The 12,237-nt window shown below is 34.3% G+C and overlaps 1 protein-coding gene across 4 annotated transcripts in view; it reads right to left on the bottom strand.

Moving 5' to 3' along the window:
- The window catches only part of LOC129272457 (slit homolog 2 protein-like), a 137,985-nt gene that overhangs the window by 76,472 nt on the left and 49,276 nt on the right, over positions 1 to 12,237 (bottom strand). For all 4 annotated transcript variants that reach the window (XM_064107454.1, XM_064107455.1, XM_064107457.1 and 1 more), the window contains 4 exons: positions 8,067 to 8,138; positions 5,884 to 5,955; positions 3,898 to 3,969; positions 1,316 to 1,479 (listed from right to left, as the gene is read on the bottom strand). In XM_064107454.1, the coding sequence (XP_063963524.1) occupies positions 1,316 to 1,479; positions 3,898 to 3,969; positions 5,884 to 5,955; positions 8,067 to 8,138 (380 nt within the window). The remainder of the gene's footprint in view (positions 1 to 1,315; positions 1,480 to 3,897; positions 3,970 to 5,883; positions 5,956 to 8,066; positions 8,139 to 12,237) is intronic.

Here is a 12,237-nt window from a genome sequence, read left to right as displayed (position 1 = left end):
CAAGTTTGGAATGATTTCAAGGCTAGAATTGGTCATCCATCATCTGCAATTTAAGTTGTAAAATATTCATGCTAAGCCTTGCAATGCCAGACAGTAGAGCAGGCGTGGTAATTGCCAGTAGCGATTTAGGGTGAAGTTTTCTAATTTTGTCACTCTGGACCACGTCACAAACAGGTGGTGAAACATCACCGTCTTTTATCCGACTGCATTACACACAGGACATAGGCTACTTCAAATCAATAGGAATTCAAAGCGACCTTATTCAGTATCGCTGAGCATATCATTGTTATCATCATCATCATCATGGTCATCATCATCATCGCCATCACCATCATTATCATCATTACATCCATCACTAATGCTTTTAGATTAAACTACTTCTGAAGTTTGCAGTCTATTTCCCACTACAGCTTGCTTGCTTCTGTTGGACACAGGAGTTCTGCCTTTTTAGTTAGATCGTGGCCCTACCACCTCTGGTAGGTCTATGGTTCTATTGAGAAGATCTGCGCTTTATACAAACTGTGCATTTTCAACAGCATCCTCCTCCTCCTCATTATCATCATCATCATCATCACCAACATCATCATCACCACCATCATAATCATCATCATCACCATCATCGTGATCACAATCACCACATCCAACAAGACAAGGTGGCTCAGTGGTGGAGTGCCTGCCTCATGAATAGGATGTTGTGGGTTCGATCCTCAGCCTTGTCATAAAAAATGGGACCTTCTTGTTAAAGATAAATTCCAGTTTTGGGAACGATCTCAAAATGACTTTCTACAGAATTTAATATAATGATCACCAAAGTGTCTGTTTGTATGAATAAAAAATATGTGCCAAATGATTCTGGAAGAAATTGTGTAATTGCTGAGAAATAAGCAAAATAAGCGCAGATTCAGTCACTTCCGTCGGGTCTTTATTCCAGCAATAATAATACACTGTCCCACGTGTGCCTATCTGTGTTGGCGATCTTCAGTGTGATCGTTTCTTAGCTAGATATTATGATTTCACAAAGTTCAGTTTATGTAACTGTACCAGATCTAGATCCACAATGATATATCAATACTTTACCTTGGTTTTACAGACTTTCTCATGAAATCAGTGTCTTACTGCAACTACGTTCAATTAGCTTTAAGCACTCTACATTTATTTGGTGCAAGGCCCGCTGGGAGAACAGTTTATACAAGTTTTTAAGTGGCTCCCCCGGTAAAGAAGAATTATCATATTATTATCACTGACATCATCATCACCATCATGATCACCATAAACCACAATCATCATCCAAAATAAACACTTAAATCATTCTTACCTGTACACCTGAAGTCAGTAGTCTGCAATTCAGCCACTTTGAGTCCATGAAGTTGTCTAGGAGTCTCGCAAGTGGCGAAGAGGCCAAGAGTGACGTGCGGTCTCAACCAAAGGGCCAGCCAACTCAAGTGACAATCACAGGCCAGTGGGTTCTTGGAAAGTCTCCTGATGAAAATATGAAAATAAATAAATAAATATCAAATTATCATGATCATGATGAAATATTTAATAATGGAAAGAAAAAAAAACGATCATCTGATCATAGACACTTGTGTTATTGTCACACCATACAGGACCGGCTCCAGTTTTTATTTCCAATATAATGTTTTTTTCAACATGATTTCTCATTTCAGAATAGATTTATAAAAGATGAAAATGTTAATCTGCTGTATTTCTTTGCAGTCCATCTTATTTGAAATTCAAAGTGAGATGGAACATTTTTTTTTTCCAATTTTTTTTTCCAAAAAAAAAAATGTAATTTTCACCTTCCGAATACTCTTCATTGACTTTTTATCTTTGTTATCTCATGACAAATTCATACCTAACTAAACATAAAAACGGCAAAGTATTATTTAAAACCTTATAATACTATATATCTAATATCCAACTTCACTTTAACATCTAAAAAACAATATGGTTGAAGTATCTCTAAATAGAATCTGTTTCAATTCTTTTTCATGATTCTTAGAATATTTTTGTTTACAATAAAAAAAATATTTTTTCTTCAGATGTCAGTGAAGTACAACACAATCAGATGAATAGTTTTTGGTGTCCACACATCTTTCCCATTCTTTTCTAAATACATTCCACTCAAGCCATCACGGTGGTAAAATGCAATTACAGGTCGTTGACCGTGACCAAGCTCACAATGTATTGTCTTAAGAACTATCAATCCTTTTATCACACAGACCAATTTCAACAGTACTATCATGTGACTTCATTCTTCTACTCATTTTCATCACTTCGGTGAACCCCTTCGTCCCCATCCAATTATGGTTAGGTTTCAGTGACGTCAAAACCGACCAAGGCAGCTCAAAGTCCCTATCGGAATCTAAACTGGCATTGAAATTTCATTCATACCCTTTATCTATAAGGATCTGCGATTCATGTTAATGTGGTAAATGTCACAGGTCTTCCTAACTATTCTTAATTTTCTCTTTTCATAATTTTCAGAAGAGTGTTTTACAAACTATGAGTAGCTGCACCTGTCACTCCCATCTCTGAATATACAAGAAAATGTGAAACTGCATTTTGAAGTTGAGAGAAATTACCAACAACCTACAGTAGAATGATGATCATGATTGTTGTTTGGGATAAAACAGAATGCTGGTTTGTTTACATGTAGTTTAACATGTTTTTGCATTACGCATTTATTATTCAAACTGAAAATAACTTTGTTTAAACTTATAAGAATTTTTAATTCAGATGGTCTTCTAAATCTCATTGATGTATAGAGATTCCAAGACTTTGCCCAAGTCACAATAACTCTCAAACTCTGCTGTCATCTAAAATACTTTTCGTCAAAAGATTCATGACAACTATGCTATGTCATGCTATTAATGTAATTTGTATTTTGACATGCTTTGACAGAAAATCAATAATGTATTTCATCCAATCCCTTCCTCGTTTGAATCTCCATTTGTCTCCCATCACTAACTATAATGGCAAAGTTTTGGAACACCAAACATTGCATCTCCCTTCCCTGAATAAATATTGAACATGAAACAGAATCATGTTCTTGAACTCCGTCAAACATGGCACCAGATTTAATGGAAACAAATATAGATTCATCTGAAAGAGGATACATTAGGCACAAGTATCAAAGATATGCTTGAATTACCCAATGCAAATAACTTCTACCCATCACATTAAAAAAACAAGTTATTTGAGAAGGTATATAGCATAAAGGTTTCTATTTGCGATGATTGTGGAAGATGTGTTTCAAACCATGCACCCTAAACCCTTCAAGCATTTCATGCTATTTTAAAAGAATCAGACATTGTTGACACTTTCAATCAATTTTCATGTGGCAAAATTGATGGAAAGTGTTAACAATGTCTGATTTTTTGGCAATGAATCCACCGACAAACTATACATGTTACAAATAAATGTCTCAGAAGAACGAAAATCTTGGATTGGTCAAATGTTTCAAAATTGTAATAAAAAAGTAAGGTCAAGTTCTTCTCCTTTTCTCTTCTGTTAAACTACCCCCCCCCCCCCATTAAATAAAAGAAGAAAGAATGGATAAGAAATACAAAAACTTGATTACCTATTTGCTGCAAAGTATTTCCAAGAATAAACTTTGATTTCTATACTTGTACATACCTCCACTTAATAATTATTACATGTAGCTCTGGAGCTGTCCAAAATAGGCATTTAAAAATATAAGACACATTCTTTTTAGAAGTCTAAAAGAGATAAATTATAAATAAAGAGTCCAAAAACATGAGATAAATTAACAAATTTTAATGAATATATTAATAAAGCAAACCCATTTTCAACTTGAAAATTGCTTACATATTTTTTGTTTAATTCCTTCATATTTGTATAGCATTTCAGTCACACAAGGAAGAGGAAACTTACAGTTGTTTAAGAAAACTCATATGCGTGAAACTGCTACTGCGGAGAGTCGTCAAATTGTTGTCATTCAGATATCTGGAAGAATAAAACAGACATCAGAAAAAAAACGTAAAAACAATTTTGTGATGTGAATGCAGCTCAGCAAGAGAAAAATAACTATAACATATGGAACTCCTTTTGTTAGCAATGTAAATCAAGCTGGGAATTCAACTCAGATATTGAAACAAAATGTGATATATGATAATGATCATTGAAACCCTGATATAAAAAGAAAGCATTATTTACATATCATTCTTTTTAACATTTATTATTTGATGTTAAAAAGAGGAGATGGGGGTATTTTCTTTGTTGTGATTTTCTTACTTGTCACGGTAATGTCTAAAGATCTTTAACATGCTCAGTGACTTCACATATATTTATTTCTGGGAAAATGTGAAAGTGAATTTTAGATATTGAAATAATAGCATAAGATCTTCAGGAGTAACCTTGTATTTCATATTACAAATTTCTAACAGATGAAACAATTCTTGTGAATAGTCATCAAGAATTGATTTTCCTTGACAAAGTAGAGGATGAGAACCAATTAGCCATATTTCTATGAGTTATCATATCCCAGAATTCCCTGACCTATCGATTGCATTTCAAGGAGAGACCCAGACAGACTCGTAAGTCGATGAATGAGATAACTCGCACAAATTAGACCGTGCCCTCATAACGAACTTATACAAATTTGTCTCCCTGAAAGCTAAAAGGATACAGACCGAACGCCTTCTAGTGGATATACTCATTGAACCATACCCCATCCTTAACCAGAATTAGCATTATGATTGACCATGAAGGTGATGATACTACTACTACGGCATGGTGTAAAATGTATGCATCATAACAATGAACTGACAGGAGACACACCCATCCTTCCTGCTCAATTATTAAAACTTTGTTTCATAAACATGAAAAAGGTACTGCGCAGTCATAAAACAGTTACATGTAGAGTGTAAGAAGGAGCTTTTATTACTGTCTACATCCAGCACCAAAATGCAATGAATTATATTAAAGTGAATGTTATATACCGGTAAGGTAAAATATACAAACGGGGAATTAAAAAAAATCACCTAAAAAAGAATACTTTACATGTAAGTCTCATAATCAGGCCATTCTTGAGTATTACATGGAGGGGATGTATTTTATTTTTCATTTTATCCTTAAATATATCTTCAGGCAAAATCCGACTCTGTATTAAAGATGATTGGATGTTTTATTAACAGTGACATATAAATTTCAGACAATGTATATTCCCTGCCTGGTGTAAATTATATCTCATCTGAAGAAATGTTAGTTTGTCTTTTTCAAAATTTCAATATGAAAATTTCACAATGAACATGCCATTCATTCAATTGCAGGATGCCACTCATGCAATGCTGGTTTGTCGTGAAATTGAATTACCATTAGGGTGAGAGCTCACTCTTTTAAATCAATATGGAAGTCAATAAGTTCTTTGTAAAATATCATTAATACACTGCCTTAATTACATCCGTAGCCTTCCACTCTAATCAATTGATTTCCGTCAATAAACAATGGGGTTTCTTCCATCGTTCTCGGATCAATTTAATGAGATACAGGTCATATACTGGATGAACCCGATGAAAAGGGGGTATATCTTCACATCCAATCTTTGAAATACTTGGTGAGAAAAGAAAACAATGAACCAGAAAATGTAGAATCTTTGATAGGATTTACTTCAGAATAGTTATTTTTTCTGTTATGGCGTCAATTTAACACCTGATATCAAAAAATTCATACACATACATCCCAACGTCTCAAGTAAGAAATATGCAAACATGCCTCCAGATAATTTATTGGAATCATCAGTTACGATTTATGGAAGAGAATCATGGAAACTAGCATTATTTTGTAATATTTTCAGTACTTTGCTATATCTAAATTATCTTCGGGTTTTCAGAAAGGAGATTACCAAGCTCAGATACTTACAGAATTTCAATGTGTTTAAGGGGTCTGAAAGAGCCACTCATAATGCAGACGATTTGGTTGTTGTGTAACCGTCTGTAAAGAAAATAAAAAGTCAATTTATTGCTATATGTATATTCTTAAAAAATGAGTTCAGGCAATTGCTATGGTCTACATTCATGACCCATGATACATTCATGAATATTCATGGATATGATACATCTGTAAAGCACAGAAAGCAACATCATAACTATTTTATTAAGTGCTACATGCGAAAAAACATCAAATTCGAGAAAGATGGAAAGTGCAGGTTTTAAAAAAAAAACTCTAAAGCAGCCAGACATGAGGATCCTTTTGCTATAGTATTGAATTTAACATGAGCCTTTAAGATTATTATAATGTGCTACATAGCTTCTGTAAGTTGATAACAGGGAATTTTTAACAGCACTCATCTCATGATCCCAACATTTCAAAATCATTCTCTATTCACCATCTGCTTTCTTCATTTTTTCCATTTGTCATTTCTAATTTCATGGGGTTTTTTTTTTGGTTCTCTTTCTTCAAAATTTCTTGGCTTGATTAGGGTCATAAATCAGATGAAACAGCGAAGAAAAGGAAGCAACTGTAACAAGTTTGGAAAAGCAATTCTCTGGGAACTCCCATTCCATTACAACATAATGGATGTCATACAGTCATGACAAAGAAATGTTTATACTCTTCAAATGATGATTTATTTTGCTTTCAGATGACAATAGATAATACAGTTAAGATTAACAGGGGATAATCCTTTAAGAAAAAAAGTCATTAGCATTTGAAAAAAAAAAATCTTCATGTTTAAGAAAAAAAAATCATTATTCAAATATAAAAAGGGAATATGACATGAATTACTCATAGCTGACAGCCTGAAGCCAATTCAAATCACTCAGAAATTAATAAATCTTAGGACATTGCCTTTTCATCTCTTTATTCAATTTTTTCCTGATCATGATCAATTAACCTACAATTCGGACTTTTATGAGTTGAATAGCTTATAAAACTAAATGGCAAGCTCACATAAAGCCAGTTTCATAAAACTTGTAATGATTAACTTCAAAAGACTTCAAAATCCACCTTTATGAAATAACATGAGTTATTCTAATGAATATATATGTCGTTTAGATTTTCAGAGTGTACCGTATAAATCCCAAAAATGTTAAGATGGATATTTTTAGCATCTCGAACCCTTTTATTGCAACCAAGAAATCATATGATTTCTGAACAAAGAATGAAGAATTAGTGGCGAACATCAATTCAAGAATGTCCCAAGAAATGCTCTTCCATGTGTAAAAACAAAACTTTTTAAAGCATCCTTACATGTACCGTAAAGATGTGCATGACGCAAGTAGATCATGCTAATTGCTACGTCTTCGCATTGTTTCGTAAGTGAGCTTGCGGAACTGAGTCCATGTCATTGTAAAACGCCAAGCACTGGTAAATCCTTACCCTATTAATCGCATTGTATCAAAGAGGGGGCAGGAACGGATATCAATATTTAGGTGGTAATCATCGGGTACTACCAATCAAGAATAGCCATCAATACTGCTTAATTATGTATGATCATGTGATGCTAATACAGGAATAAGCCCCTCTTAAAAACCCTTTCAATGGTTTTAACTTGCTGGATGTGTGTTTCTCCCTCTTCTGACTATGTTCGAGGTCGGGGGAAAGTATTAACAATTTCTATATAATTGTGGACGACTTTTCTCTTCAGATTGTTGGAATACTCTGGAAGAAAAGGTAATAATTGTTGGATCCATTATAGTTAGCCTTGCCAAAATAAAAGAAGCCAGACAAGGATGGGATTCACATTCTATTCAATCCAATTCACATGCCTTCAAGAAGAAGGACATGATGAGAAAGAATGGAGAAGAGATGGAACGAAGGGAAATGTGACATCATCAAATGTTCTGGAAATAGGTTTTTCCTCTTTATAGGTTTTTCTCCTTTAGCTTCAAATTTAGAAACTTTTATAGAGTGAAGTAGAATTACACATCATTCAACTAAGAGAAAATTAGAAATACAGATAGATGAAAATTTGTGTGTTTTGTGGTTTAAATTTTATGCAACTCAATATTCAAACCATATATTTTCAGCCAGGGGTATCCCTTTTAATGATGATTTGAATTCATATGCACATGTTTGTGAAAAGACTGTGTTATAGTACTTACAAGTCCCTGATTACTGAAGCTCCACGGAACACCTTTCGGTCAATTTTCACCAGTTGATTATAACTCAGGTCTCTGTAAAGACACAAAAAACAAAATGAATTGTAATGTAAGCATATATATATACATATCATCGGATATGACTGCAAGAGAGACTGATAGTGATAGATGCAGCATCAGGAGAAGAATAAATCTTGTTAGTTGAAATATGCCTCTTGACTTAAATAACATTTATTTAAATAATGATTCTTGGTATAGTCTTAAACAGCACTGTAAGACTTTTAACCAAGGAGAAAGAGAAAAAATTGAGAGGATGCATCATCACAACAATGGACTGTCCATTTCCATGTAGAAAAATTAAAAAAACTGCTAAAACAGTTCAACTGGGTGAGTTCAATGTCGGTTTCCAAATTTAAACGGAAACATGGATCATGATTGAAAACTCAATAATGAAACATCAAACACAAACACGATCAGCGGTGCACTGTTCAGTGTCGAAAATATAAAGCTGTTTATATGCTGATTGTTTATATATTTCCTGCTTTCGTTAGCGCAGCTTTAGTCCGCAGTTTGACCCCGACAACAAATGTCTGTTCTTACACCTGTTTGTAAAGGCTTCAACTGCGAGAGTAAATTTAACCACATTTCAAAACTCAATAGTGTTCAATGTCGCATTCGCGATGCTCAAGGTCGTAAAATTTGAGTTGATCGCGTTTACTAACATATCTTTTTCAATGTTTAAATTTTCCTCCGAATCACGATTTGAAAGACTTTTACTTTTACGACCAAGAATAGAGGACATTGAACACAACCTTTGTTTCTCATTATAATATCCATGTTTTGTAACCACATTTTGAATCACGATTCATGTTGCCATTTATATTTCGAAACCAACATTAAACACACCCTATGATTCTTTGAAAATGCCTCAGATTTCTACAACAAATAAACTGTGTGAGAGGATAAGGAGCAAACATTATAAATATTAAACATAATTCACAAGAAACCTTCATACGATACTGTGCATGGAAAAAAGGGCTGTATGTAGGATTTGCGCAGGGACGGGCCAAATCCTGATGTATTGCGGAGCCGCTGATAAGATCAAGACAGAATTTATCAATTCACAACAGAACACAGATTCATCATATCTTCCTTCCTCCTACAAAGGCTAGCATATACTTGATCACACTTCCACTCTACCCCTAAGTGAAAAAGGATCATCGATGGGAATACTAGAGGTACAAGTCAAACGCTCTGGGGTACAAAAAGAAGACCGGTATCGCATATGATGGATTACACAGCTAGCTGGCTGGCTCACAGAGCTTCAACCATTTAGCGTTCTTTCTATTCTTGTCATCAGAATGGTCAGAAGAAAGATTTTGTGGGAGATACATTCAATAAGATTTATGGTTTGGTATCAGCTTCAAACATAAACAGCGTTTCTTGGAGTTAGAGTTAAGTGAGAGCAGTTGACGGATGGCCTCTTTCCCAAATGCTTTGTACATGCATACACGTACATGAAATTTGATCATCATAATCACATTTATGTCTTTAAAATAAAGACTATGGCCTGTATTCTGAGTCAGGTTTAACAAAGACTACGGTCTAACTCTATGCTAATATTATGGGGAGCCAAAACTAAAAAAAATATGTTTATATTGTATATTTCTTATGTTTAATTTTTTTATTCCTTTTGCTTTCATAATGATAAATACTTCATATTTATCATTCCCCTGACAATTATGAACAATTTGAGTGTCAAATGAGTTGATAAATTGGATGTGTACTGTTAGGGATTAGTGCCTCGATTGGCTATCCCCACTTAAACCACAACTTTAAACCAGGGTTTGATTTAAACCTGAGTTTAAAATACAGGCCATTAAATCTATGTCAAATTTCACAAAAATGATTCTTTTTCCTTGCATAAATGAGATAATATTCATCTACCGAAATGATGCACATGATTGGGACATGTTTCACAGTTGAGACTCCCTTTTTTCGCACTTCTCAACTTTATTATGGAGAACTTTAAAGGTCAAGTCCACCCCAGAAAAATATTGATTTGAATAGATAGAGAAAAATCAAACTACCACAACGCTGAAAATTCCATCAAAATCGGATGTAAAATAAGAAAGTTATGACATTTTAAAGTTTCACTTATTTTTCACAAAACAGTGATATGCACAACATAGTGACATGCAAATGAAACAGTCAATGATATCCCTCACTCACTATTTCTTTTGTTTTTTATTGTTTGAATTATACAATATTTCATTTTTTTACAGATTTGACAATAAGTACCATCTTGACTGAACCCATATAGTATTAAACAATGCTAATTCCACATGTTCAGGGAGAAATTAATCATTGTTTCACTTGACAATGAGGAGAAAATTAGAATATTTCATATTTCATATAACAAAATACAAAAGAAATAGTGAGTGGATGACGTCATCAGTCTCCTCATTTGCATACCGACCAGGATGTGCATATTTGTAAATGTATATTGTGAAATTAAGTGAAACTTTAAAAAGTCATAACTTTTTTATATTACATCCGATTTTGATGAAATTTTCAGTGCCATGCTTTTTGGACTTTTCTCTTTTTATTCAAATCATTTTTTGTTGGGGTGGGCTTGTCCTTTAAAAAGGCATCACCTAAAAACCTAATCAATGCCATGTCACCAAGAATTGCAACAGCACTCCTGAATACAGGGTCTTTCTCTTTCTCCAAGAAATGTTTATATGACATTCTATACAAAGGTCACACCGTCCATTCACTATGGAATTATGTATTTACTAAGATGAGAGGTTCATAAATATTTGTATACAACCTAGAACTACTATCATATGAAGAGGGTCGGTAAGACTTGTTCTTTGCCCTGTTCACATCTCACATCAGATAGAAAGGGTGAACAGGTGAAAACCAGGGTCCCGTTGCATAAAAGTTACTATTATATTAACTTTGCCATTCAATGGTATCTTTCATGGAATCCATGATTCTGATTGGCTGTTAAGCATTGTTACCATGGTAGTTACCATTGAATGGCAAAGTTACTATAACAGTAACTTTCAAGCGATGGGCTCCTAACCATTCTCTTATGTACAGAATATAATTTCAAAACCACCAAAATTGTCAGTTTGTATGATCTTATTAGATCATATCTGCATGAAAACATATCCAGATAGCATGATTTCTTATTCTTCATTCATTCTGTCAAGAAAATACATGTATATGTGTTTTCACTGGTATATAGAAAATTTTAGTTTATAGAAAACAAGCTCTCAAAATGAGACAACTACAAAATTAGACTTAAACCACTGCTTTATCTCAAACGAGTTATAATTTTAAAAAATTAGATTTTGGATGTAAGCGGGACTCATGTATAAACAGAGAAGCTGTATTGCCTTCATGTAGACCCCTCCCTCACTCCGCCCATCCACTTGCTGCATATTTACTCTGCAGTATTCCCTAGGGGACTCATCTTTAGTTTATGACACTGTGTTTGCTATTTCAAATTTAGATTGTTAAAAGGCTTGCATATTTACAGAGTGATTGTACTTTCCAAGATGGATAGATTTCTCCATGTTTCCACAGCTCAGAGTACGATACAGTTGTTGCTTCAGTATACCTGCAAGCAAGCACGTCGCGACTTCACTACTAAAGTCCAATGTAAAGCTGCTGGATCTATTTCCTGGTTTCCACAAAATATACTTTTCATGTTTTTATCCTGTTATTGTTTTCATTAGTTGAAAATGTTGAGGAATTGCTTAAAACTTACAGGCCGGCCTGGTTGTGAGTTTTTTTCCAACTGATATCATTAGGCGGTTTCAAACCGCCTCGATCACAAGAATCCCTGTTAAATTACGAGAACATTTTAGGCTAAAAAATACCCATTAATTATTCCTGCATTCACACCGCCCCGAAACATACCCTTCGGAATAAATTCCTGAAGTTAGGAGCATGCGCAGTATGGTCTAATAAGCAGGCAAGGCGCGAGATTCAAAACCACTAGCCCAGCAGCCACCCACGGCGCCCGCGCCCAACAACACGCTGGGCTAAAAGTTCCCGTAAATTGCTTTCACATTGCCAAAATACCTGCGACCTTGGAAAAATCCCCGCGAAAGTTCTCGTAATTTCGCCAAGTACCTACTATTTAGCGGGTATTTTCTTT

This window comes from Lytechinus pictus, chromosome 12 (genome assembly GCF_037042905.1).
Source record: "Lytechinus pictus isolate F3 Inbred chromosome 12, Lp3.0, whole genome shotgun sequence".
NCBI lineage: Eukaryota > Metazoa > Echinodermata > Echinoidea > Temnopleuroida > Toxopneustidae > Lytechinus > Lytechinus pictus.
This window is presented reverse-complemented; position numbering and strand designations above follow the sequence as displayed.